Here is a 26546-nt window from a genome sequence, read left to right as displayed (position 1 = left end):
AGTTTAGAGGGGGAATTGAATGAGGGTGTTAATCTGAATTGAATGGGGCATAGTTGTGTGTGTTTTTGGGGGTGATGGTTTGCCCTGTGTGTCCCTGCTCTCACTTCATACGCCTCTTCATCCATCTCCCCATCAATCCATCACTCCATCTGGTGCTGCACAAATCTCTGTGGTCTGTAGGGGACTGATATGTACACTACACATGACTACACTGTTCCAAAAAATATTAGATTGACATTAGATTGCATACCAGATCTAGGTTCTCTCTTCTGTCCCTCTTGTGTTGTCAAGCCCACTGCATGTTTGTGTTAGGTATATTGTTTTGTGAGTCGAGGATACTGTGATGCTGATGCCAGATTGTCAAATGGTATTCTTCTGGAATGAACTGCTGGATATGAGAGTAATAACCACTTTATAATGATTATTCCCAGCAGAGCTGACCTCAAATACTGTATAATCCTCTTCCTCGATATGCTGCATTGTTGTTCTATTTAGAGTTCAACTACCAAAAGACATGCTTGTCTGAACGCATGCACATAGATGTACTCTCTCAACGCTCACACACACACACACACACACACACACACACACACACACACACACACTCTGAGATAGAGAGTGAATCACATTAGGACATGCTCTGTGGACTTAGTGCTGCAAGCTTCCCTCTGGCCCCTCGTGCAGTCCGAGTTTTTTTTCTACATGCTGTTGTGTGTGTGTTCCTGGTTATCTGCGTTCTTCTTGTAAACAGAGTTATTGTTACTGTTTTGTTAGACTTCAGTGCAGCTTTTGACATTATCGATCATAGTCTGCTGCTGGAAAAACGTATGCCTTTACACCCCCTGCTATAGGTCAGATGCCACAAAGAGGGACTTAGGAAAATAACAATTGGCTCAGAACAGGGCAGCACGGCTGACCCTTAAATGTGCGCAGAGAGCTAACATTAATGATATGCATGTCAATCTCTCATGGCTCAAAGTGGAGGAGAGATTGACTTCAGCAGTACTTGTTTTTGTAAGAAGTGTTGACAAACTGAATGCACCAAGGTGTCTGATTAAACTACTAGCACACAGCTTGGACACCCATGCATACCCCACAAGACATGACACCAAGTCCAGGACAGACTATGGGAGGCGCACAATACTACATAGAGCCATGAATACATGGAACTCTATTCCACATCAGGTAACTGATGCAAGCAGTAGAATCAGATTTAATTAACAGATACAAATACACCTTATGGAGCAGTGAGTACTGTGATGAGACACACACATAGGTACAGACACACACACACAAACGCTAGCACACGCACTCTACACACACACACACAGTACATTGTAATATTGTTGTATGGTGGTATTATACATTTTGTACTGTAGATATGTAGTGGTGTAATAATGTTATATGACGTACTGTTTTATTCTTTGTTTTAACAATCTCAAAAAAGTATACTTTAAGAATTTTTTGGTAAATATATTCTTGCATTTTTTACTGTTTAGCTCACATAATATAATAAATGTAGCCAAAACGAATGTAGCCATTAATAAATGCATTTCTATAGCTTCAAAAATATTTGTTTAAATGGTGAGGGAGTGCCAAGATGTAGTCACGGTGGCTTGAACACAGCGACTCCTAGTCATCTAGTATACAGTGCATTCAGGAAGTATTCAGACCCCTTGACTTTTTCCACATTTTGTTACCTTACAGCCTTATTCAAATATGGATTAATTAAAACAAAATCATCATCAATCTACACACCATACCCCATAAACAGGTTTTTAGACATTTTTACAAATGTATATTTTTTTTAAATAAATACCTTATTTACATATGTATTCAGACCCTTTGCTATGAGACTCGAAATTGAGCTCCGGTGCATCCTGTTTCCATTGATCATCCTTGAGATGTTTCTACAACTTCATTGGAGTCTACCTGTGGTAAATTCAATTGATTGGACATAATTTGGAAAGGCACACACCTGTCTATGTAATGTCGCACAGTGCATGTCAAAGCAAAAACCAAGCCAAGAGGTCGAAGGAACTGTCCGTAGAGCTCTAAGACAGGATTGGGGGAAGGGTACCAAAACATTTCTGCAGCATTGAAGGTCCCCAAGAACCTGTCCTCCATCATTCTTAAATGGAATAAGTTTGAAACCACCAAGACTCTTCCTAGAGCTGGCCGCCTGGCCAACTGAGCAATCGGGGGAGAAGGGCCTTGGTCAGGGAGGTGACCAAGAACCAAATGGTGACTCTAACAGAGCTCCAGAGTTCCTCTGCGAAAATAGGAGAACCTTCCAGAAGGACAACCACCTCTGCAGCACTCCACCAATCATGCCTGGCAGAGTGGCCAGACGGAAGCCACTCCTCAGTAAAAGGCACATGACAGCCCACTTGGAGTTTGCGAAAAGGCACCTGAAGGACTCTCAGACCATGAGAAACAAGATTCTCTGGTCTGATGAAACCAAGATTGAACTCTTTGGCCTGAATGCCAAGCGCCACTTCTGGAGGAAACCTGGCACCATCCCTATGGTGAAGCATGGTGGTGGCAGCATCATGCTGTGGGGATGTTTTTCAGCGGCAGGGACTGGGAGAGTAGTCCGGATCGAGGGAAAGATGAACGAAGTCAAGTACAGAGAGATCCTTGATGAAAACCTGCTCCAGAGCGCTCAGGACCTCAGACTGGGGTGAAGGTTCACCTTCCAACAGGACAACAACCCTAAGCACACAGCCAAGACAATGCAGGAGTGGCTTCGGGATAAATATCTGAATGTCCTTGAGTGGCCCAGCCAGAGCCCGGACTTGAACCAGATCAAACATCTCTGGAGAGACCTGAAAATAGCTGTGCAGCGACGCTCCCCATCCAACCTGACAGAGCTTGAGAGCATCTGCAGATAAGAATGGGAGAAACTCCCCAAATACAGGTGTGCCAAGCTTGTAGCGTCATACACAGGAAGACTCGAGGCTGTAATCACTACCAAAGGTGCTTCAACAAAGTACTGAGTAATAAAGGGTCTGAATACTTATGTAATTGTGATATTTCAGGGGATTTTTTTATACACTTCTAAAAACCTGTTTTTGCTTTTGTCATTATGGTGTATTGTGTGTAGATTGATGAGGGGAAAAAAACGATTTCATCAATTTTAGAATAAGTCTGTAACATAACAAAATGTAGAAAAAGTCAAGTGGTCTGAATACTTTCCGAATGAACTGTAACTAGCTACCAAGAAGCCATTTCAGGCTGTCGATCAAGTCAGAGTAGCTATAGCTTGTCTGTTTTAGCTGTTATGCCTGCTGACAAGGTTGATAGACTTTAGAAAAGCAAGCAATTACTAAATATACTGAATAAGACTCACATTCCTTTAAATCTGTACCCAGATTTTAGCAGAGATGCAAAGAAGCATATTTAGTTTCTTTAACAAAATAACCACCAGTCAGGAGGATACAGACAGCTCAAGTGGTTCGCTTAAATATGCAGAAAAATATACATATTTTTTTACACAAAATGTATCATAATGATTATGGCTCTAGATTGCAGGAACAAGCTTTTTCAGGAGTTTGAAAAATGCTAAATATGGACTGCCTAATTGGTAAATAGTAGACTGTAAAATACCAGTGAAGTAAAGTATGGTTTAGGTAAAAATCCACTGACAACACTGCACCCTAGTGGCTCTTTCAAGTATTTCAGTAGAATTCTGTGCTTAGATCAGTAAGATACTTTATGTTCATGAACTTCGTGTTTATTTTGAAAGCTCTCAGCGATCCCCACTTCCACACCAAGCCTCAGCAGGTTTACCACACGTCAAGGTCAGCAAACACTACATCTGTTTTACACCAGCCAGGTCTGAACGCACACACACACATATCCTGTAGTGGGGGGTTGGTTGTGAGTCACATGTGGAGGGGGAGGAGTTTGCTTCTTGCTAGAGGTTTTTATCTGCCCAAGTTTCTCTAGGGTGCCATGGTCTTCTTTGGTTGCCATGTTCTGATCATTATGGTCTGGATTAGTTTGGTACAGCCACTCTATACCATAGTTCATCACTGTGCCATATGTATGTTAGGTTCTCATTATCTCTCTTTTCTCCCTCTATTTTCTCTTTCTCTCTCTCTCTCCAGCTCTCCAGCCTCAGGAAGCCAGCGGAACTCCAGCGTGTCCTTCAGCCTGCCCCCCTCCTCCTGCACCCCTCCTTCCAGCCTGCCCCCTCACCTCTGCAGCCCCCCGGACACCTCGAACCTCTCCTCGCCCCCCTGCCCCTCCTCTTTACCCCACTCTGCCTCGGCCAGCCTCAGCGACCTCTTCGGCCTGCCCACCCCACCCATGGGGAGTGCGAGTGGCTTCGGCAACATGGGTGGTAGCCTTGGTGGAGGGTCCTCGTGCGGTGGCTCGCGCTCCCCCTCACCACTCACCCTAATGCAGGCCGTAGCCACCTCAGGCAAGCCCTTCGCCTCCAAGCCCGTGGAGCTGTGGAGCAAGCTGGACGTGGCCGACTGGCTGGACAGTCTGAATTTGTCGGAGCATAAAGACGCCTTCCTGGACAACGAGATCGAGGGCGCCCACCTGCCCTCGCTGCAGAAAGAGGATCTGATTGACCTGGGGGTGACGAGGGTGGGCCACCGCATGAACATCGAGAGGGCCCTCAAAATGCTGCAGGACAGATAAAGCCAGGGGGTGTGGATTTATCTGAAACACTCTCTCTCCTACCTGTTCTCCTTTTCTGTCTGGGACGATTTAGGACTCGGCCTCTGACTCCTCCCTTCCTGCCTCGACTCTGTGGTGTGTTTGTGTTTGACCATTCCCATTCTGCTTCCCGAGTATCAAGGGATGTCGGAATCCTGGAGAAACTACATCAATCCAGAATGGAGAAAAAGTGGGAAAAATCCTGCATCTTTTTAGGGATGCTCATGTCACCACACTTTGGAATATTCTTGAAACGTAGCCCTCAAACACTTTGAAATACTGATAGAAATCCAACCTGGACATTTTTGGAATACTAAAGACTACAACTCCCAATTTGCTTTGGAATACTCAATACTTTTTCAAGCTCCCACCGTGCGGGTGTTTGGAACCAGCTGAGCTGGTTGGCGCTCCTTTTCTATCTTTGCTAGAGTTTCTTCAGAGAATATTTCTTCACTAGAGTCAAACCGTGGGTTATGTTTATGGATGCATCTGACGTTGTAGAGACATTTGAAAAACATTAGAAACGAGAACCTTTGCAGAAATGTTTAGCTTAATCCTAAACCATATCACTCGTTGCAAGCAAATACACACACACACACACACACACACACACACACACACACACACACACACACACACACACACACACACACACACACACACACACACACACACACACACACACACACACACAGATATCCGGCGATGGCCTTCTCCTGAGAGAGAGAAACATACTGATGTGTTAGTCTTTTCTAATGCATGGCTGGAGGGGCTCTACTGTAGCAGGCACCACTGTCCCCTTCACATCCCTGTTCACTGTGGAAGGTGTGTGTATTTGCGTTTTGTCAGAGACATGTTTGTGAGGCGTGTGTGCGCACACTGTGGGAGGTTTGTTAAATGGGTTTTAGAAAGACATGAGTGAGAGTGTAAGGTCTAGATTCAATCAAATCAAGCGTTAAGCGGTGCTAGCCGACACCCACATAGCTGATGTTTTGGCAGTGTCGGAAGTGTAACTGTGTTAGAGCTGTCAAATCGGTGATCATTGTCACAAAGCCACACCCATTCCTTTTGTGTTGTAAGTTCAAAAAGAGAAAGTGTATGCTATATAGAAATAATATAGCATACAATAATATGCTCAAATTGAAAATCATGAAACAAAATAATGAGGATTTCTATCAGCCTAATCAAGGTGTAGACTGCATCTCACATTCTGGTGTTCGAACTTGTAAACAGGGCTGCGTGGGATTTCTCTTAATGCGACTCCATGCCGCCAATGGCAATGTCTGTTTTAGGAGCCGCTTGTGGATTTGACAGCTCTAACACAGTTCCACCTCCGACACTGCCAAAACAACCCTACGCTGGTGTGGATCTGATAGAATCTAGCCCTAAGTGTTGGCGTCATGTGTGTTTTCATTGTCTTCCACACAATTGACAGTGACCTGGACAGGAGTGGAATGCCAGACCCCTACTCCCTATCCCCGAACCAACCAACCTCCCTTCAGGCCTATGACAGAAATAATCCACCTATCACAACAACAATTTTCCTGCCATAATATCACCATCTCTCTCCAGCCATCTTTAATCATGTCTAATCACTGAGTGATTCCTTTCACAGATCAAACATTGTTTTTATATTAATACCAGTGTGTGCTGTTGTGTTATAGGTGAGGGTTAAAAAAAAATAGTTGACACAATGATTCTCGGCGGGTATTTGAAGACAACCATTTAAAGGATGAGTGCAAAACGGGTGTTACTTTGTGATCTGGGTTAACATAGGACAGTGTGCTTGACCTTGTGCTTGTTTTTAGACAGCTAACCTATACTGTTCATTGCAGGGGCCAAGAATACTATGAATAATATTAATTCACTCAAATCTGCTACCCAGACATTCACACAATCACCGAAGAGGATTTAAAAAAGATTTATAGGAACGTTTACAAAGTTTGTGTATAATCAGTGTTTGCATTGCCGATGAATCACAAAATGTAATTATTAACAAGAAGAGGTGTTAATCCTAACTGCTGTTTCCAGAGGGAAGAAAAGAGGTGTGACACAGCAGCACCGACTGAGCAGCTATTAGAGGGGTATGGTTTGATCCAGCCAATAAAGGCTTTCGAGGATGCATTTGGTCCCTGTTCATTTGAGAATGAGAGGGAGAGTCCTCCATAACACTTTACATAAGCCTGCAGGTATAAACCTTTTATAAGGCTTGCTTATAAAAAGTTATAAAGTATTATTACTACAGGCTTCAAGTAAAATGTTACTGAGTCCTTTTCTCAACACCAGTGATGAGCTCTCACACCAATGAGCAGGTAGAACAAGATTATCTTCCAATCAAAGCTCCAATCTGACAGCCAATCAATAGTTTCCATCCTTTTTCATGAAACACCATTATGTCAATGTTAATATGAGAACTGCTGATAGGTCACTACCCAGGAAGTGTTTGATGGCATTGATTTTAAGTAAATTGAATATATTTATTGTTTTGAATGTGTATTAAGGAATGATTTAAAGAAAAGAGTACATCTATAGAATAATTATATGTATAATATTTCTAAAAGGTTCAGAGAGAGAATTTCTATGAAAGACTATGGCCATTGCATCCACCCTCAGAACTTATTTTCTTGTCACTATCCCTGTTTTATGTTTGGATAGTGCCTCAAATAGCTCATTATTCTCTACATAGTGCCCCATTTCTGGCCTCTCTGCCTCTGAACTAGATTAGAACTACCCCAGAATGGACTGCAAAGAGAAGTGTGGATGCCATGTATGCCACTGTACCCAGATTACCTATATATTATAACATATCACTAAAAAGTGAACAGTATTTTGTGGTCATTCGAGACATATCCATGATTCTATCAGTTCACAGTGATGTTCTATGAACATAACCATGATTGTTTGGATTGTGTGCAATTTAGGGGCTCCTGTTGGACAAAAAAAATCTACCTTGGTGAGATTCCTTTTTCTCTCTCCTGGTCCCTGTGTGCAACTGTATGATGATGAAGGGAAGACAAAGGGATGATAAAAAAGAGGACTTGCAGGAGTTATAACGCTGCTATAATCCATTCATTATTTTAAAAGACTCAACAAAAGTGACATAGAAAAAAGCACAGTATTTTTTATGATTTATATAGAATTATATGGAATTTTATAAAAGACATTTGGAGAAAAATATTCAACTCTGAAGTGTGGTTTGCCAAAAAGTGAAGAAAAAAACCAAGAACTATATTATATATAAATATATATTAATAGAAATTAATATTATCAGATTTATGAGGAAACTAAGAAGCAATATTTATACTGAATGGATATCCTTGGTGGTGTTTTTTCCCAGTTTTAAGATGAACTATCATTATATATTATCACCTGTTGATGTTATGAACACTGATAGATGAAGTGGACAGAAGACATTTGTCCAATCAAAATATATTTTATATACTATCCTCTGGCCATCACCTGCCTATCTTGAATATTGTAATTTTTGACAATTCCAATCGCTTAGTCTGTATAAAATGTGTGTATAAATGACTGAAACGCTTTACATTTATACATATCCTCACAGTCCACTGGATCGAAAACTGTCCCGATGACACTTTTATGCTCAACTTATATAGAAATGTACAAAAAAAGATTCGTTGTGACTGTTGATTTCATGGAGAAAAAAACAACATATCACTAAGCTAATTTATATGTGGAATCGTAGAACTGAGTAGTAGTATTAAGATGCTATACAAATCATCACTGTGTGACTATAAGGCTATGCTACATAAGGACTGGCATGGCTCACTATCCCCCCTACCATCACAACACAGTTCTTCACTTACCCATCGGCAACTATTTGGATACTTTTGCTATTTTCTCTTCTTCTTTATTTTCTCTTCTCTTCTTTTATTTTTCATTCTACATAAATACCAAGACGTTTCCGTCTCTTTTGTGTATATTTGTGTTCATGTTCTCTATGTTGTAATTCCTCATACGTAGAGTCGACTATCTAATTATCAATATGAATAAGAAAGAGAAGTTTCTTGTAACTGCACTCTTCCTTCCCCCCAAATCCTCAATACTTCTTGTATGGCAACCAAAAGTTACTGTAAGAAATAAATATAATATTGCACTATGGTTGTATTAATTTAATTCCTGATGTGCCTATTTTTGTGTTTGTGCTTCTTTGGATCCGTCTCGAAGGACCATGAAAAAGAGCGGCACCTCCCGAGTCCACTACAAGGTATCCCAGTCATGACACCACTGTAATGACGGTCATGCTGCCGCTGAACAGTATAGCTTCCTTCCTCGTGAGCCCTTACTACTACACGAAAACACCCTCTCACTGCACATGCGTCCTTTTTTTAATTCCTTTTTGATGTGCTTTTCTCTCTGTGTATTCTCACCATGAGAATCGGGTGCTATACACCTGCTATTCATTGTTGGTGAGATGGAATAAATGAAGGTGTGGCGGAGGTGTGTCTATAGATATTCCATATTCTGACCTTGACTTAATAAGTCCCTGATAATTCCACCACCTTTAAATCAAAATCAAATCAAATTGTATTGGTTGCATACACATATTTAGCAGATGTTATAGCGGGTGTGGTGAAATGCTTGTGTTCCTAGCTCCAACAGTGCAGTAATATCTTAACAATACACAACAATACACACAAATCAAAAAAAGCTAATAATAATGGAATTAAGAAACAGAAATATTAGGAAGAGCAATGTCGGAGTCCGGAGTGTGTATGTATATACAGTGATTCAGACCCGTTTACTTTTTCCACATTTTGTTACGTTACAGACTTATTCTAAAATGGATTAAATAGATTTATAGATCAGTCTACACACAATACACCACAGTGACAAAGGAAAACTGTTTTTTATCTCTTTTATTTCTTACAAATTAAAACTGAAATATCAGTATTCAGACCCTTAACTCCTTTGACAGCGATTAAAGCCTAGGTTTTTCTTGGGTATGAAGCTACAAGCTTGGCACACCTGTATTTGGGGAGTTTCTTCCATTCTTTTCTACAGATCCTCTGAAGCTCTGTCAAGATGGATGGGGAGTGTCGCTGCACAACTATTTTCAGTTCTTTCCAGAGATGTTCGATCTGCTTCAAGTCCAGGTTCTTACTGGGCCACTCAAGGACATTCAGAGACTTATGCCGAAGCCACTCCTGTGTTGTCTTGGCTGTGTGCTTAGGGTCGTTTTCCTGTTGGAAGGTGGACCTTCTCCCCAGTCAGGGCCTGAGCTCTCTGGAGCAGATTTTCATCAAGGGTCTCTCTGTACTTTGCTCCGCTCAACTTTCCCTCAATCCTGACTAGTCTCCCAGCCGCTGACAAACATCCCCACAGCATGATGCTACCATTACCATGCTTCACTATAGGGATGGTGCCAGGTTTTTTACATACGTGACACTTGGCATTCAGGCCAAAGAGTTCAATCTTGGTTTCATCAGACCAGAGAATCTTGTTTCTCATGGTCTGAGAGTCCTTCAGGTGCCTTTTTGCAAACTCCAAGTGGGCTGTCATGTGCCTTTTACTGAGGAGTGGCTTCCATCTGGCCACTCTGCCAGGCCTGATTGGTGGAGTGCTGCAGAGATGGTTGTCCTTCTGGAAGGTTTTCCTATTTTCACAGAGGAACTCTGGAGCTCTGTGAGAGTGACCATGTGGTTCTTGGTCACCTCCCTGACCAAGGCCCTTCTCCCCCGAATGCTCGGTTTAATTGCATGGCCAGCTCTTGGAAGAGTCTTGGTGGTTCCAAACTTCTTCCATTTAAGAATGATGGCGGCCACTGTGTTCTTGGGGACCTTCAATGCTGCAGAAATGTTGGTGTACCCTTCCCCAGATCTGTGCCTCAACAGAATCCTGTCTCGGACCTCATGGCTTGGTTTTTTCTCTGATATACAGTGTCAAATGTTGGACCTTATATAGACAGGTGTGTGCCTTTCTAAATCATGTCCATTCAATTTAATTTATCACAGGTGGACTCCAATCAAGTTGTAGAGACATCTCATGGATGATCAATGGAAACAGGATGACGTGAGCTCAATTTCAAGTGTCATAGAAAGGGTCAGAATACTTTTGTAAATAAGGTATTTCTGTTTGAGATTTTTTTTCTAAATTTGCAAAAATGTCTTAACCTGTTGGGGCTCGGGGGCAGTATTGAGACATTTTGAAAAAAATATGTGCCCATTTTTAACTGCCTCCTACACCAACTCAGAAGCTAGGATATGCATATTATTAACACATTCGGATAGAAAACACTCTGAATTTTCTAAAACAGTTTGAATGGTGTCTGTAAGTATAACAAAACTCATATTGCAGGCAAAAACCTGTGAAAAATAGATCCAAAAAAATGTGAATTTTGTGACTGTACTATTTAGTGTCATTGTTTTATAGATACCATAGTGAGAAAGGATTCATTTCGCAACACCTACGGCTTCCACTAGATGTCAACGATCTTTATAAAGTTGTTTGAAGCGTCTATGATAAACAGAGAGCAAATTAGAATGCAGGGAAGTTGACATGTCATCACTTCATTTTTTTGCGCCTGCGCATAAATCTGAGAAACGTGAGTTTGTCATCATTGTTTATCTAGACATAGGATAGGTTGTGTGAAAATATTACTGATGTTTAACGTTAAAAATGGACCAAAAGATTAATGCTAAACAACATTTGACATGTTTGAACTAACGTAAATAGATTATTTACTAGGTTTTTTTAGCTTTTCGGCGTGATTTTACACCCCCCCACCACGTTTTGTGGGAGCATAATGAACGCTAAGTACTTGGTGTTATTTGGACATAAATTATGAACTTTGTCAAAAGAAACCACATTTGTTCCGGACCTGGGAAATCCTGGCAGTGCCTTCTGATGGAGATAATCAAAGGTAAGGGGATATTTACAATGTTATTATCGATATTAGATGATGCTAACTGTATAGCATAGCTTATTGTTCTTAGCATAGCACCCCGTTTATTGCAAAATGTGATTTCCCAGTAAAGTTATTTTGAGATCTGGCCATTCGGTAGCAATTACGAGATGATAATATATTATTCTTTGAATGACAATATTATAATTTACCAATGTTTTCGAATAGTAATTTTGTTATGTTCACCGGAAGCATTTCAGAGAAGAAAAAAATCTGAATTTCACGCTACTGTAAAATGCTGTTTTTGGATATAAATATGAACTTGATGGAACAAAAAATGCATGTATTGTATAACATAATGTCCTAGGAGTATCATCTGATGGAGATTGACAAAGGTTAGTGCATAATTCTAGCTGGTTTCTGCTTTTGGTGACGCCTGACCTTGAATTGAAAATGGATGTTTGTACTTTTGTGGCTATGTACTGTCCTAACATAATCTAACTTTATGCTTTTGCCGTAAAGCCTCTTTGAAAATCGAACAATGTGGTTAGATTAAGGAGATGTTTATCTTTTAAATTGTGTAAAATAATTGATTGTTTGAGAAATTGAAATTATTAGATTTTTGATGTTTTGAATTTCCAGCCTTGTTAGCAATCCCGACTCGGGGTTCATTGCTAACCTGTAGCCCCAACGAAACCTGTTTTCGCTTTGTCGTCATGGGGTATTGTGTGTAAATTGCTGAGGATTATTTGTTATTTAATCAATTTTAGAATAAGTCTGTAACGTAACAAAATGTGGAAAAAGTCAATGGGTCTGAATACTATCCGAAGGCACTGTATATACAGTACCAGCCAAAGGTTTGGACAGACCTACTCATTTAAGGGTTTTTGTTTATTTTTACTATTTTCTACATTGTAGAATAATAGTTAAGATATCGAAACTATGAAATAACACATATGGAATCATGTAGTAACCAAAAAAGTGTTAAACAAATCAAAATATATTTTATAGTTTAGATTCTTCAAAGTAAACACCTTTTGCCTTGATGACAGCTTTGCACACTCTTGGTATTCTCTCAACCAGCTTCATCTGGAATGCTTTTCCAATGTTCTTGAAGGAGTTCCCACATATGCTGAGCACATGTTGGCTGCTTTTCCTTCACTCTGCGGTCCAACTCATCCCAAACCATCACAATTCGGTTGAGGTCGGGTGATTGTGGAGGCCACGTCATCTGATGCAGCATTCCATCACTCTCCTCCTTGGTCAGATAGCCCTTACACAGCCTGGAGGTGTGTTCGGTCATTGTCCTGTTGAAAAACAAATCATAGTCCCACTAAGCACAAACCAGTTGGAATGGCCTATTGCTGCAGAATGCTGTGATAGACATTTTGGTGAAGTGTGCCTTGAATACTAAATAAATCACAGTGTCACCAGCAAAGCAATTGTGTATCTTGTGAGGGTTTTAGGGGCCAAGCCGAATTTCTTCAGCCTCCTGAGGTTGAAGAGGTGCTGTTGCGCCTTCGTCACCACACTGTCTGTGTGGGTGGACCATTTCAGATTGTCAGTGATGTGTACGCCGAGGAAGTTGAAGCTTTCCACCTTCTCCACTGTGGTCCCATCAATGTGGATAGGGGCATGCTCCCTCTGCAGTTTCCTGAAGTCAGCCTCTTCATTTTGTTGACATTGAGGGAGAGGTTATTTTCCTGGCCCCACTCCGCCGGGGCCCTCACCTCCTCCCTGTAGACTGTCTCGTCATTGTTGGTAATCAGGCCTACTACTGTTGTGTCGTCTGCAAACTTGATGATTGAGTTCTAGTCATGTTGTCCATGCAGTCATGGGTGAACAGGGAGCACAAGAGGGGGCTGAGCACGCACCGTTGTAGCGGAGGTTGCCTACCTTCACCACCTGGGGGCGGCCCGTCAGGAAGTCCAGGACAAAGTTGCACAGGGCGGGGTTCAGACCCAGGGCCCGACCATAATGATGAGCTTGGATGGTACTATGGTGTTGAAGGCTTAGCTGTAGTCAATGAACAGCATTCTTACATAGGTATTCCTCTTATCCAGATAGGATAGGGCAGTGTGCAGTGCGATGGCGTCAGCAGTTGATCTAATTTGGCGGTATGAAAATTGCATTGGGTCTAAGGTGCGGGTAAGGGGAGGTGATATAATCCTTAACTAGCCTCTCGAAGCACTTCATGATGACAGAAGTGAGTGCTATGATAGTCATTTAGTTCAGTTACCTTCGCCTTCTTGGGTACAGGAACAATTGTGGACATCTTGAAGCAAGTGAGGACAGCAGACTGGGATAGGGAGAGATTGAAAATGTCCGTAAACCAGTGAAGGGGAGGACCATCCTCCTCAGTGAAAAAAAAAAAAAGGTAAAACATTTAAAAAGTTATCCATTTTAGAAACTATACTAAATATATTCACGTCACCAAATAATTCATTAAAACACTGTTTTGCAACCAAGGTCTAAAGTAGCCTCAACAGCACTCTGTAGGGTAGCACCATGATGTAGCCGGAGGACAGCTAGCTTCCATCCTCCTCTGGGTACATTGACTTCAATACTAAACCTAGGAGGCTCATGGTTCTCACCCCCTTCCATAGACTTACACAGTAATTAATACAACTTCCAGAGGACGTCCTCCAACCTATCAGAGCTCTTGCAGCATGAACTGACATGTTGTCCACCCAATCAAAGGATCAGAGAATGAATCTAGTTCTGAAAGCATAAGCTACAGCTAGCTAGCACTGCAGTGCATAAAATGTGATGAGTAGTTGACTCAGAGAGAGAAAGAAAATAGTTGAACAGTTTTCAACAAATTAATTTCTTCTTAAATGAAGGAGAAGCAAGAGAGAGATTTAGATTTTTTTTCACTTTTAGTTTCACTTACATAGCTAGCAAATGCAGCTAGCTAGTTTAGACTACTCAAACAACCTGCTCAAACAGAGGGATGTTATGTTAGCTGGCTGGCTATGACTATCCAACACAACACTGGAACTCTTCCAAGTTAAGGTAAGATTTTGGTTTTACAAATGTATTGCAACCAGGGCCCGCCGATGTAATTGCTCAACTGCTTACTGAGTAACTGTAAAATTACTGCATGATTGTAGTGGGTTTACTAACGCATTAGTTCTATTAGCTATGTTGACTATTATGTTACTTTAGCTAATATGGTGACAACAGCTTGGAAATGTTTTTTTTGCCTGGTCACATACATGTTTTGTGCATTGAAGTCCACAAACGATGGGAAAAGGTGAGAGGAGGATTCAATCCACCAATTCTGTTGAAAAACGTTTCTTAAACGGAAGCCACACACACACACACACACGAAAGACCCTGCTCTTAATTAGTGACGATGGCAGAGAGAACTAAACGTTCAAAAGTGTGGTTACAATTCACCAGAGTCGATGCTGACAATGCTCATTGCCACAAGTGCAACAAGACTTTTGCTAGTAAGGGCGGAAACAGGAGCAATCTGTCCAAACATCTATCGAAAGTGCATCATGTACAGGCAGAGAAATGCAGTTTTCGACTGCCTAGCTCGTAGTTCATCTCTCGTTGTCCGATCTATGTTAGGTATGCTAGCAGCCTAGATCCCACACACAGAGTTAACTTAATTATGCGAACATGGGTTCATGATCAAAAGGAACCATTAGCCAGCTGATTGTTTAGCTGTGGGTGCGTTCATAAATTCAATCACCCATTTAAAGATTTTGCAACTTTTTTGTTAAAGTTGCAGCTACAATGAACTGACCCACTCCTCCCTCTAATAACGCTGGTCCAAGCCAAAGACAAGCCCAAAGCCCCTTCATGCTGGCAGCTAGTGGGAGGATGACTGAGGAGAGGGTGAATGAGTGCCACCTAGACGTGACCAAGTTCATAGTGAAAGGCCTACACCCCTTTGCAACAGTGGAGTCCAAGGGCTTTAGGTAACAGTCTGTCAGTATATATTGAGTTGTATTCAATTTTAGGATATAGTAGTATAAAAGGGTTGTATGTTAGTCCCATCACTCCACAATACAATACACAACAACACGATAATGATAATTCAACACATGAAAACTCTCTTTTTTTTACTTTAGGGAGATGACCAAGTCACTCAACCCCAAATATACCCCTCCCTCCAGGAGTTACCTCAGTGACACATTCATTCCTACCTGGTGTGGTGTAGAAAAGGCCAATGTGATCACTGAGCTGAAGGACGTGCCAAAGCTGGCCATCACATCAGATGGGTGGACCAGCCTCTGTCAGGACCACTATCTCACTGCTACAGTGCACTTCACAAGCCAGGGCAGTGTAAAACAGAAGGTCATCCACACCAGAAGGTCCTCCACACAATCTACAAAATGACTTCCATTGATAAATGGGCAGCCCGAATCAGAGCAGTGGTCATGTGGTTCAAGAGATCCTCGATGCCCAAAACAGTCTTGAAGGAAAAGCAGCAGCTCCTTGGTAAGAAGCCAGTTCAATCTATTAAAGTATTATTTTGAAATTCCCACATTTAACAATTTAATTCAATATTCAAGTGTGCGGTAATTAAATGTATGTTGTTTTTTGTTGTTGTTTCAGGCCTTCCGCAACACTCACTCATCCTTGATGCCAAGACCAGATGGAACTCTATCTAATGATAGAGAGATTCATGGAGGAGTATCCAGCGATCCAAGCAGCAACATTGGACCCACGACTGCGAAAAGCAATGACCAAAGACAACCTGAACCGTCTGAAGGATGAGGACTTCCATAAGGCTGTGGAGTTTGTCCAGCTCATGAGAATCCTCTATACATCCACACTGTGTGTGTCATGTGACAAGAATGCCACCTGTGGACAGATCGTACCCATCCTCCAATAATTGGAAAAGCACTTCACTGTGAAGCATGACGATACGTTTGTGGCAACCATCAAAGAGAAGGTGTGGGAGAACCTCTCCGAGCGCTATCAGGATGAGGACATTCAGGCCTTCCTGCATGAGGCCACAGCAATGGACCCCAGATTTAAAGGGAGGCCGGTGAGTGACGACACCTGGGACGGGCTGAGGAAGGCAACTGTTGAGGCCAATGTGACAGGAGCAACACCAGGGCTGTCAGAGGAGCCGGAGCAGACAGACACAGAGCACCAGCAACAGGAGGAGGAGTCTGACGGAGAAGGAGAGGAAATGGAGGAGACAGTCCCTCCATTGTACAAAACAAGGAGATCCTTGGAGGAGCTGTTCTCAGAGGAGGACAGGGAGTTGAGGTTGACGATCCAACAGGAGACCTCGTCCCTCACCTTCAGTGAGCATGTTGACCTAGAGGTCGAGCTCTACAAAGGCCTGCCTCCCATCCCCATGGCTGAAGATCCTGTGACGTGGTGGTGGGAGAAGAGCTACTCTGCCCCTCCTCACAAACATTGTAACAAGCTACCTCTGTGCTCAAGACTCCTCAACCCCTAGCGAGAGGGTATTTTCGACTGCAGCGAACACAATAAGCCAGGAGAGGTCCCGACTTCTGCCAGAGAAGGGAATATGTTGATCTTTCTCCAGAAGAACTGCTAAGAACTATTAGTCCTTTTGCAGCCTACCTGCATTCCCCTGCTCTATACCACTGTATATTCTTTTGCAGGAAAATATTGTTTATTTAATTTGTTTTACATTTCCATCATCACAGCATTAGAGTCTATAAAAGTGATTTGTTCAAAACATTGCTGTTTCTTTTGCTGTAAATAATTGTTTATTTTATTTATTTTATATTTCAGAAAATAAAGCAATGTTAATTCTGTTCTTAATTTGTTTAATTTTTTCCCGTAAAAAATAAATAAAAAAAATAACTGTTAAGTATACCATTAAAGTACCAGATCATTAAGCAGTATCGGTAAGAGTAGTAATACCGTTAAAATCTTAACGATACCCACCCCTAGTCAAGAAGCAGTGTGGCTTGGTTGGGTCATGTTTCGGAGGACGCATGACTCTCGACCTTCGCCTCTCCCGAGTCCGTACGGGAGTTTCAGCGATGAGACAAGACTGTAACTACCAATTGGATACCACGAAATTGGGGAGAAAAGGGAGTAAAATAAAATGTTTAATATGTTTTTACAAATCTAGATTTTTTTTATTTATATATTTGTTTTATAAAAAATTAACACCATTCTCCATGAACTTTCATTTGCAACTTGAGAAAGAGCTAGGTAAATGAGTAATCCGTTTGGATAAGAGAATTGTAAATACAAATGACACTTGTTTTAGATATATAGTGCTTTCAGAAAGTATTCATGCCCCTCGACATATTCAACATTTTTTACATTACAGTCTGAATTCAGAATAGATTCGATTTTTTTCTTACACATTTGCACACAGTTTTGCCTGCCTGTTTTGCATGTTATTTTGGCATTAATACGTGTCACATATTAGGTTGCAAACAATGTAAAAAAAGTTCCTCTGTCCAGTGTCTGTGTTCTTTGGCTCATCTTAATATTTTCTTTGCAACTCTGCCTAGAAGGCCAGCATCCCGGAGTTGCCTCTTCACTGTTGACGTTGAAACTGGTGTTTTGCGGGTACTATTTAATGAAGCTGCCAGTTGAGGACTTGTTCTCAAACTAGATACTCTAATGTACTTGTCCTCTTGCTCATTTGTGCACTGGGGCCTTCCACTCGTCTTTCTATTCTGGTTAGGGCCAGTTTGCGCTGTTCTGTGAAGGGATTAGTACACAGCCTTGTACGATATCTTCAGTTTCTTGGCAATTTCTGAGAACAAGAATAGACTGACGAGTTTCAGAAGAAAGTGCTTTGTTTCTGGCCATTTTGAGCCTGTAATCTAACCCACAAACCCAACGACCCATTGGAACACAGGAGTGATGGTTGCTGATAATGGGCCTCTGTATGCCTATGTAGATATTCCATTTAAAAAATCTGTTGTTTCCAGCTACAATAGTCATTTACAACATTAACAATGTCTACGCTGTATTTCTGATCAATTTGATGTTATTTTAAATGGACAATTTTCTTTCAAAAACAAGGACATTTCTAAGTGACGCAAAACTTTTGAACAGTAGTGTATATTGAAGTGTCGTTGAAAGAGAACATTTTGGAGGTTATGGGGAAATTATCAGACCAAATGTGAGGACACAACAGTTCACCTGAAACAAGACTAAAGTTAGAAATGTATCAATATCACAGACCTGATTTGTCCTACCGGAAAATGTATCAACCCCCTACAAATGTCAATTTATTATAATCAAGTCAACCTTATAATAGGTCATGATTTATATTTTTCTAAAAGAAAGACGCATATACAGTATCTGTTCATCAACATCTTTATGTTTTCATTAATAAAATAATGATTAAAAAAATACTGATTCAAAATGCAGATGTTTATTTCAGCTACATTTTAGTTGTACTTCCCCCACAGGTAAAACCTTGCTGAGAGGATCAATGTATTTGTTCCATTGTCAGTTTCTCAAGCCAAAACGTCTTAATGGCCTTCACCAGATCATCTTTGCCTGTAGGCTTGGCAGAATTACAGATTCATGTTTTCAGTTGATGCCAAACAAGTTGAATCAGGTTTAAATCAGGAGACCTACATGTAGAGTTATACTGTAGGCGAGGTGAGACACTAGTGTTGAGTAATGTGCTTTCAAAAAGTGTTGTACTGTAGGTCTACTTACTCTGCTGGCGTCTTGACAGAGTTTATGCCCTCATTTGCAATGCAAACCTGGTCGGCAGTGTGTTTTGGGTCATTGTCATCATAAACATAGCAAAAAAAGAAACGTTCTCTCACTGTCAACTGCGTTTATTTTCAGCAAACTTAACATATTTGTATGAACATAAGACTCAACAACTGAGACATAAACTGAACAAGTTCCTGGGCCTCCTGGGTGGCGCAGTGGTCTAAGGCACTGCATCACAGTGCTAGCTGTGCCACCAGAGATTCTGGGTTCGAGCCCAGGCTCTGTTGCAGCCGACCGGGAGGCCCATGGGGTGGTGCACAATTGGCCCAGCGTCGTCTGGGTTAAGTTCCACAGACATGTGGAATAATGTGTCCCTGAACAAAGGGGGGTCAAAAGTAACAGTATCAGGTGTGGCCACGAGCTGCATTAAGTACTGCAGTGCATCTCCTCCTCATGGACTGCACCAGATTTGCCAGTTCTTGCTGTGAGATGTTACAAGGCACCTGCAAGTTCCCGGACATTTCTGGGAGGGAATGGCCCTAGCCCTCACCCTCTGATCCAGACATGCTCAAAGGGATTGAGATCTGGGCTCTTTGCTGGCCATGGCAGAACACTGGCACTCCTGTCTTGCAGGAAATCACGCACAGAACGAGCAGTATGGCTGGTGGCATTGTCATGGAGGGTCATGTCAGGATGAGCCTTCAGGAAGGGGACCACATGAGGGAGGAGGATGTCTTCCCTGTAATGCACAGCGTTGAGATTGCCTGCAATGATGCTGTGACACACCGCCCCAGACCATGACGGACCCTCCACCTCCAAACCAATCCCGCTCCAGAGTACAGGCCTTGGTGTAACGCTCATTCCTTCGACGATAAACGCGAATCTGACCATCACCCCCGGTGAGACTGGTCAGTGAAGAGCACTCTTTGCCAGTCCTGTCTGGTCCAGCGACGTGGGTTTGTGTCCATAGGCCATGTTGTTGCTGGTGATGTCTGGTGAGGACCTGCCTTACAACAGGCCTACAAGCCCTCAGTCCAGCCTCTCTCAGCCTATTGCGGACAGTCTGAGCACTGATGGAGGGATTGTGCGTTCCTGGTGTAACTCGGGCAGTTGTTGTTGCCATCCTGTGCCTGTCCCACAGGTGTGATGTTCAGATGTACCGATCCTGTGCAGGTGTTGTTACACGTGGTCTGCCACTGCGAGGACGATCAGCTGTCCGTCCTGTCTCCCTGTAGTGCTGTCTTAGGCGTCTCACAGTACAGACATTGCAATTTATTGCCCTGGACACATCTATATTCCTCATGCCTCTCTGCAGCATGCCTAAGGCATGTTCACGCAGATGAGCAGGGACCCTGGGCATCTTTCTTTTGGTGTTTTTCAGAGTCAGTAAAAAGCCTCTTTAGTGTCCTAAGTTTTCATAACTTTGACCTTAATTGCCTACCATCTCTAAGCGGTTAGTGTCTTAAGAACCGTTCCACAGGTGCATGTTCATTAATTGTTTATGGTTCATTGAACAAGCATGGGAAACATCCCTTTACAATGAAGATCTGTGAAGTTATTTGGATTTTTACGAATTATCTTTGGAAGACAGGGTCCTGAAAAAGGGACGTTTCTTTTTTTGCAGAGTTTAGCTACAGTATGTGCTACAGCATAATCAAAGTGAGAAGTCTGCTGTATACTTCCGGCCTATTGTAACCTGGAGTTACAACTTTCCAGTACTCCTCACATAATTCTGTTTATCTCAATGTTTTCATTGAGACCAAAGAGAACAGAGTGTGTCCACTCGTGGACATAGAAAGAAGCTGGCTTGCTGAAAACTATGGCGCTACCGGTACATGTTGAAGAGGGTGAGGGATGAGATGATGGAGTCACCATCCATGCCAGGCACACCTGTGAGCTCTGGAACTCCACCTCCGAAAGGCAGAGGCAACAATTGTGGCGGGTTTGTCAGGTCGTCGGTTTACCCTGACATTTCCATTCTTCTTCTGACACCAGAACTTGACGAACTGCTCACCATGAGTGATACCACGAGTGGACACAGAATACCAACTGGGATGGATGCCGAGGCAAATTTGGCTTACCAGTGAACCTCAGAGTATTCATCATGAATACTGTGTTTCCGAAGTTTCTGTCCATGAGTGATGCAACCCGAAAAATAATTTGAGACAGAGTTAATGAGTACTTGAGGTCACTGAGAAAGTCTGGACATTTATTTTATTTAACTTCATTTAACTAGGTAAGTCAGTTAAGAACATATTCTTATTTTAAAATAAAGGCCAAACCCAGATGACACTGGGCCAATTGTGCGCCGCCCTACGGGACTCCCGATCATGGCCGGTTGTGATACAGCCCGGGATTGAACCAGGTTCTGTAGTGTCACCACTAGGCACATAAATAAGGGAAAGCAGGCTAAGGAATTAAGCATACAGTACATAGGCTACAGTAAACATCTCATTGTCCTGTTGGTTTTTGCCACACTGCACAGTAGCCCGATAAACATATGCATTTTGAAAGTTAAAAAAAAAAAAAATATGTAATTCAATAATATATTTCTACCACTATCGATGCTGTTTTTATTTTTGGAATACAGTTCTCGGCTGACAGTAGTGATGGACATTGGTCACAGATCACGCATTGATGAGCCATTAAATTGGACGAATCCTCATAGTAGCAAATCGGTGATCGAAACTCATTTGTATCTGGCCACCCAGACAAATGCAACAACCCCTACAAATATGTCAATTTATTATAATCCACATAATTTTCCGTACAAAAATCCTAACATTTCTGGCTGTAATTTCTGTGTGAAAATACATTTGACGTCCTGCTTATCCGTTTATAGAATAATTTGCATTATTTTATTTCTGGTAATTGAAGCGTACCTCACACCATTCAAGTGCAGGCAACAGGCTATCAAAGCGTCACCCAACGCTTTACAATGTGAGCTGGAGGCATTTTGAAATCATGTTTTCAAACACTTGTTTTTCACAAGTGCAAACAAGTGCAAACAACTGCAAACAACGTTTCCACACCGAGAATGAGAATGGTAAATGACTGTAATTAATACATTCATTCAATACATTGGAATACAAAAGAAGCCATCCAACCATGATGGGCTAGCAGGACAACAGACTCCTGTAAAGTAGATTTCTATTTTTAGGGACTTGAAATGTATTAATGGATGTTTAATGTATGTTTGCCTACTAATGATAATGACATTAAGGAGATCAAGGAGTAAGCTCTGCCTGCTTATTAAAGTATAATTTAGCAGCTTTGACATGCATCATCCAAACAGTGGCTGACGAGCAAATGCGATCTAATGCCAACGTCTCGGCGACATCTAGCCAATGTGCAAACGCTCTCCATACTACATCGGGCAGACGTCGGCGAGATGTATGTGTGCTGTAATGCACACACGCATGAATGATAGATTGATTATATATTGAAGTAGTCCTTTAGGCCAATATGTAAGTTGTAACGTTAAGACAGCTACAGTAAACAGGACTCTTCGTCCTACAGCCCTTCATGTCATTTCAATAAAAACCTTGAACCCACGTCCCTGAATTTACCAAATATTTGTATTTTACACTCTAGCAGTTTGCTTACATTAAGATAAATATCATAAAAAAATACAAAAACTTACTGAGTATTTCACCCTTAAAAACCCCTTAAGGTCTGATATGCGGTATGCATATGTAACAGTATAGCTTCCGTCCCTCTCCTCGCCCCAACCTGGGCTTGAACCAGGGACCTTCTGCACACATCAACATCTGACACCCATGAAGCATCGTTACCCATTGCGCCACAAAAGCCACGGCCCTTGCAGAGCAAGGGGAACAACTACTTCAGGTCTCAGAGCGAGTGACGCCACCTGATTGAAACGCTATTAGCGCGCATCACTGCTAACTAATTAGCCATTTCACATCGGTTACACATATTAAGAGTAGAATAGCTGGGACTCAACGAGCAGCCTACCAATAGCCGCCAGTCTAATAAATACATTTAATATACACAATCACAAATAAATCCATTAATATTGTGTTTAGGAAGGTCATACAAAAACATGATACTAAGACAAAATAATAGAATAGCATGTTTTAAGATGTATTTCTCTGTACTATAGTAGCTGAGGTTATGGTTGCTTCATGTCAATAAAATGTATTGTTTTTGTCACACTGCTTTGCTTTATCTTGGCCAGGTCGCAGTTGTAAATGAGAACTTGTTCTCAACTGGCCTACCTGGTTAAATAATGGTGAAATAAAAAATATGTTTTTTATTTTTATTAACTTATGCTCTTTCAGATATATATTTCAGGTATAGCAACTAAAACATCTGGCCTGCATGAACCTCTGTAGGATTATTTGGGAAAGGTAGCAAGCGCCAACAAGCTTCATAAAGTCCCCCTCAAAGACATCTTCTGGTGGTTTCAACGACCATTAACAGCATTAAGGCGGACAATGGCTGACAGTAAAATACTATGACGTCATGCACTGTAACACGCTGTACCATACCGCAGCAACTTTTAAATGAGGAACCACTGTACATTTCAAAAGTGCTGAACAAATAGTTATATTGACTATGTCCGTCTTAGCACGCTCATTGTCTTAATCGAAATTAATGGATTGCCTCTTATCCTCTCCTCATTCCCTTATGCCATAGTTTGTACATCTCAATTGTCAGTAGAAACCACAATTGTTTAAGCAAGTTTTTTTTTAAAGACAGTAAATGAGACTGAATTAACGGTTTCGCTGCCAGACAAGGCTCCGCTGATAGCCAGGTGTAGCAGTGATAAGGATTCACTCCATGGTGCTGATAAGAAAGATCTGCTGTTGGGACAGCTTTATGTAGGCCCTAACAGTTTGTGGGCACTGTTTGTCACTGTTCTAGTGCAATTCAATTAAATCAAATGTTATTAGTCAAATACACATTTTTAGCATTTGTTATTGCTGGTGTAGTGAAATGCTTGTGTTCCTAGTTCCAGCAGTATCTTACAAATTAACAAATCAAAGTTGTCATCACATGCGCCGAATACAAACAGGTGTAGACCTTACAGTGAAATGCTTACTTACAGGCTCTAACCAATAGTGCAAAAAAGGTAATAGGTGAACAATAGGTAAGTAAAGAAATAAAACAGTAAAAAGACAGGCAACCCTAACCCTAACCCAGGCTAGACAGGGGGGGGGCACACAATGCAAATAGTCCGGGTAGCCATTTGATTACCTGTTCAGGAGTCTTATGGCTTGGGGGTAAAAACTGCTGAGAAGCCTTTTTGTCCTAGACTTGGTACTCCGGTACCTCTTGCCATGCGGAGTAGAGAGAACAGTCTATGACTAGGGTGGCTGGGGTCTTTGACAATTTTTAGGGCCTTCCTCTGACACCGCCTGGTGTAGAGGTCCTGGATGGCAGGCAGCTTAACCCCAGTGATATACTGGGCCGTACGCACTACCCTCTGTAGTGCCTTGCGGTCAGAAGCCTTGCAATTGCTGTACCAGGCAGTGATGCAACCAGTCAGGATGCTCTCGATGTTGCAGCTGTAGAACCTTTTGAGGACCTCAGGACCCACGCAACAACACACAAGTCACAATGACCAGCATTCCATTATTAAAGTGGCCAATGATTCCGTGTCTATAGGGCAGCAGCCTCTAAAGGTGCAGGGTTGAGTAACCGGGTGGTTGCCGGCTATTGATGGCTATTTTACAGTCCGATGGCCCTGAGATAGGTACATCAATTAATGTATTGTTTAGTGTTGTGGCTCGGCTGGCATGCTTTGTTTGTTTGCCTGATGCTAAAATGCACACTGATACCTTGTAATTGCAGAAGACAAATGGGAAACCAGTCATATGTAAGTAAACTGAAGCATATGAACATAACATTCCCACAGTAAAGTTTATGAAACGCTGTGCCATTATGCTACATTTACATTCTAGGGCCTTTTAACTTTTAGGGATAGGCACTCTCGAATGTATTAATTATAGGCTACCCAACTTTTTCTGTTTCCTATTTTCAGTGGTGTAAAGTACTTAAGTAAACATACTTTCAAATACCAAAGTACTTTTTTTTGGGGTGGGGGGGGGGGGAATCTGTACTTTACCATTTGTATTTTTGACAATTTATTTTCTTTCGGAATATAGTGAAGTAAAGTACTTTTCACTCCATACATTTTCCCTGGCAACCAAAAAAAGTCATTACATTTTGAATGCTTTGCAGGACAGAAAGTGGTCCAATTCACACACTTATCAAGAGAACATCGCTGGTCATCCGTACCGCATATGATCTGGCGGACTCACTAAACAAATGCTTAATTTGTCAATTATGTGAATGTTGGGGTGTGACCCAGGCTGATCGTAAATGTAATATATTGTGCCATCTGGTTTGTTAAATAAGGATTTTTTATCATTCATACTTTTACTTTTGATACTTAAGTATATTTAAAACCAAATCATTTTAGACTTTTACTCTAGTAGTATCATACTGAGTGACTTTCACTTGAGTCATTTTTCTATTAAAAAGGGATCTTTACTTTTACTCAAGTATGACTATTGGGTACTTCTTCCACCACTGCCTATTTCTATCACATTAAATATTAGCTACGCTAATATTAGCCATCAACCGCAAGTAGACCTAATAAAACTTATGATCATGATAAGTATCCCTACATTTCTGTTATTACAGTGCCATCACTCTGTTATTAGTACACCTGCACAGTAGTCTCACTGGAGATGGATCTGGCCTGAGTGTGATGGCGACTATGTACTGTGGTAATGGGGTGAAGTAAACGTTGTTAAACTGAAACCTAGTTGTGTCATTTTAGTTAACAATAACACATATTCAACTGTATTAACATTCAATTTAATTACATTGTTTCGTTTACCTTAATTTTCTTCCTCTAAACGCCGTCAAGGCCAGGTGTTTGTTGCTGAGGATCATTAGTAACAGTTGATATAGAATAAAATACATATAGGCTAATTCAATCGTTAAGGAGTGGAGAGCAGACCAAGCAGTAACAGTTTAAAGGCGAAGCATGGCGCAATACTACCATTGTACACTATTCTATTCTGAACCGGTTCTCTCTATATTTATTCTATTGAGTCTGTGGACAAAATTCTAACTAAAAAAAAGGTACACCGTATTTAAAGGGATGGCTTAAGATAAACGTACTGAAAACCCTATTGAATGAAAACTCCACAAGAAAATCTGTTGGCCAGCAAGTGGGAGGGTTTCAGTGGTTGAATTACATTTATTCAGCGCGCACAAGGGAACCATGCCTATAAAGCCCATAACGCACCTTCATGAGGATTTGTTATACACAAGCTGTTCATTTCAGGATGTACATAGTAGTTGTAAAGATGAATCGAAGTAACCAAAA

The 26546-nt window shown here is 41.5% G+C and overlaps 1 protein-coding gene and 1 long non-coding RNA gene across 2 annotated transcripts in view; both read left to right on the top strand.

Annotated features, from left to right (window-relative positions):
* Positions 1 to 8796, top strand: part of LOC106561908 (SH3 and multiple ankyrin repeat domains protein 2) — a 271718-nt gene extending 262922 nt beyond the window's left edge. Inside the window, 1 exon segment of the mRNA XM_045688948.1 lies at positions 4113 to 8796. Within this exon segment, the coding sequence (XP_045544904.1) occupies positions 4113 to 4656 (544 nt within the window). The 3' untranslated portion in view covers positions 4657 to 8796.
* A 6073-nt stretch (positions 8797 to 14869) lies between these two features.
* LOC123725230 (uncharacterized) lies at positions 14870 to 17942 on the top strand. The gene is made up of 3 exons (XR_006757748.1): positions 14870 to 15471; positions 15625 to 15994; positions 16112 to 17942. It is a non-coding gene; the product is annotated as an uncharacterized lncRNA (long non-coding RNA).
* Positions 17943 to 26546: the final 8604 nt, after the last annotated feature.

The sequence above is a fragment of the Salmo salar genome, chromosome ssa11 (assembly GCF_905237065.1).
Source record: "Salmo salar chromosome ssa11, Ssal_v3.1, whole genome shotgun sequence".
Lineage (NCBI taxonomy): Eukaryota > Metazoa > Chordata > Actinopteri > Salmoniformes > Salmonidae > Salmo > Salmo salar.
This window is presented reverse-complemented; position numbering and strand designations above follow the sequence as displayed.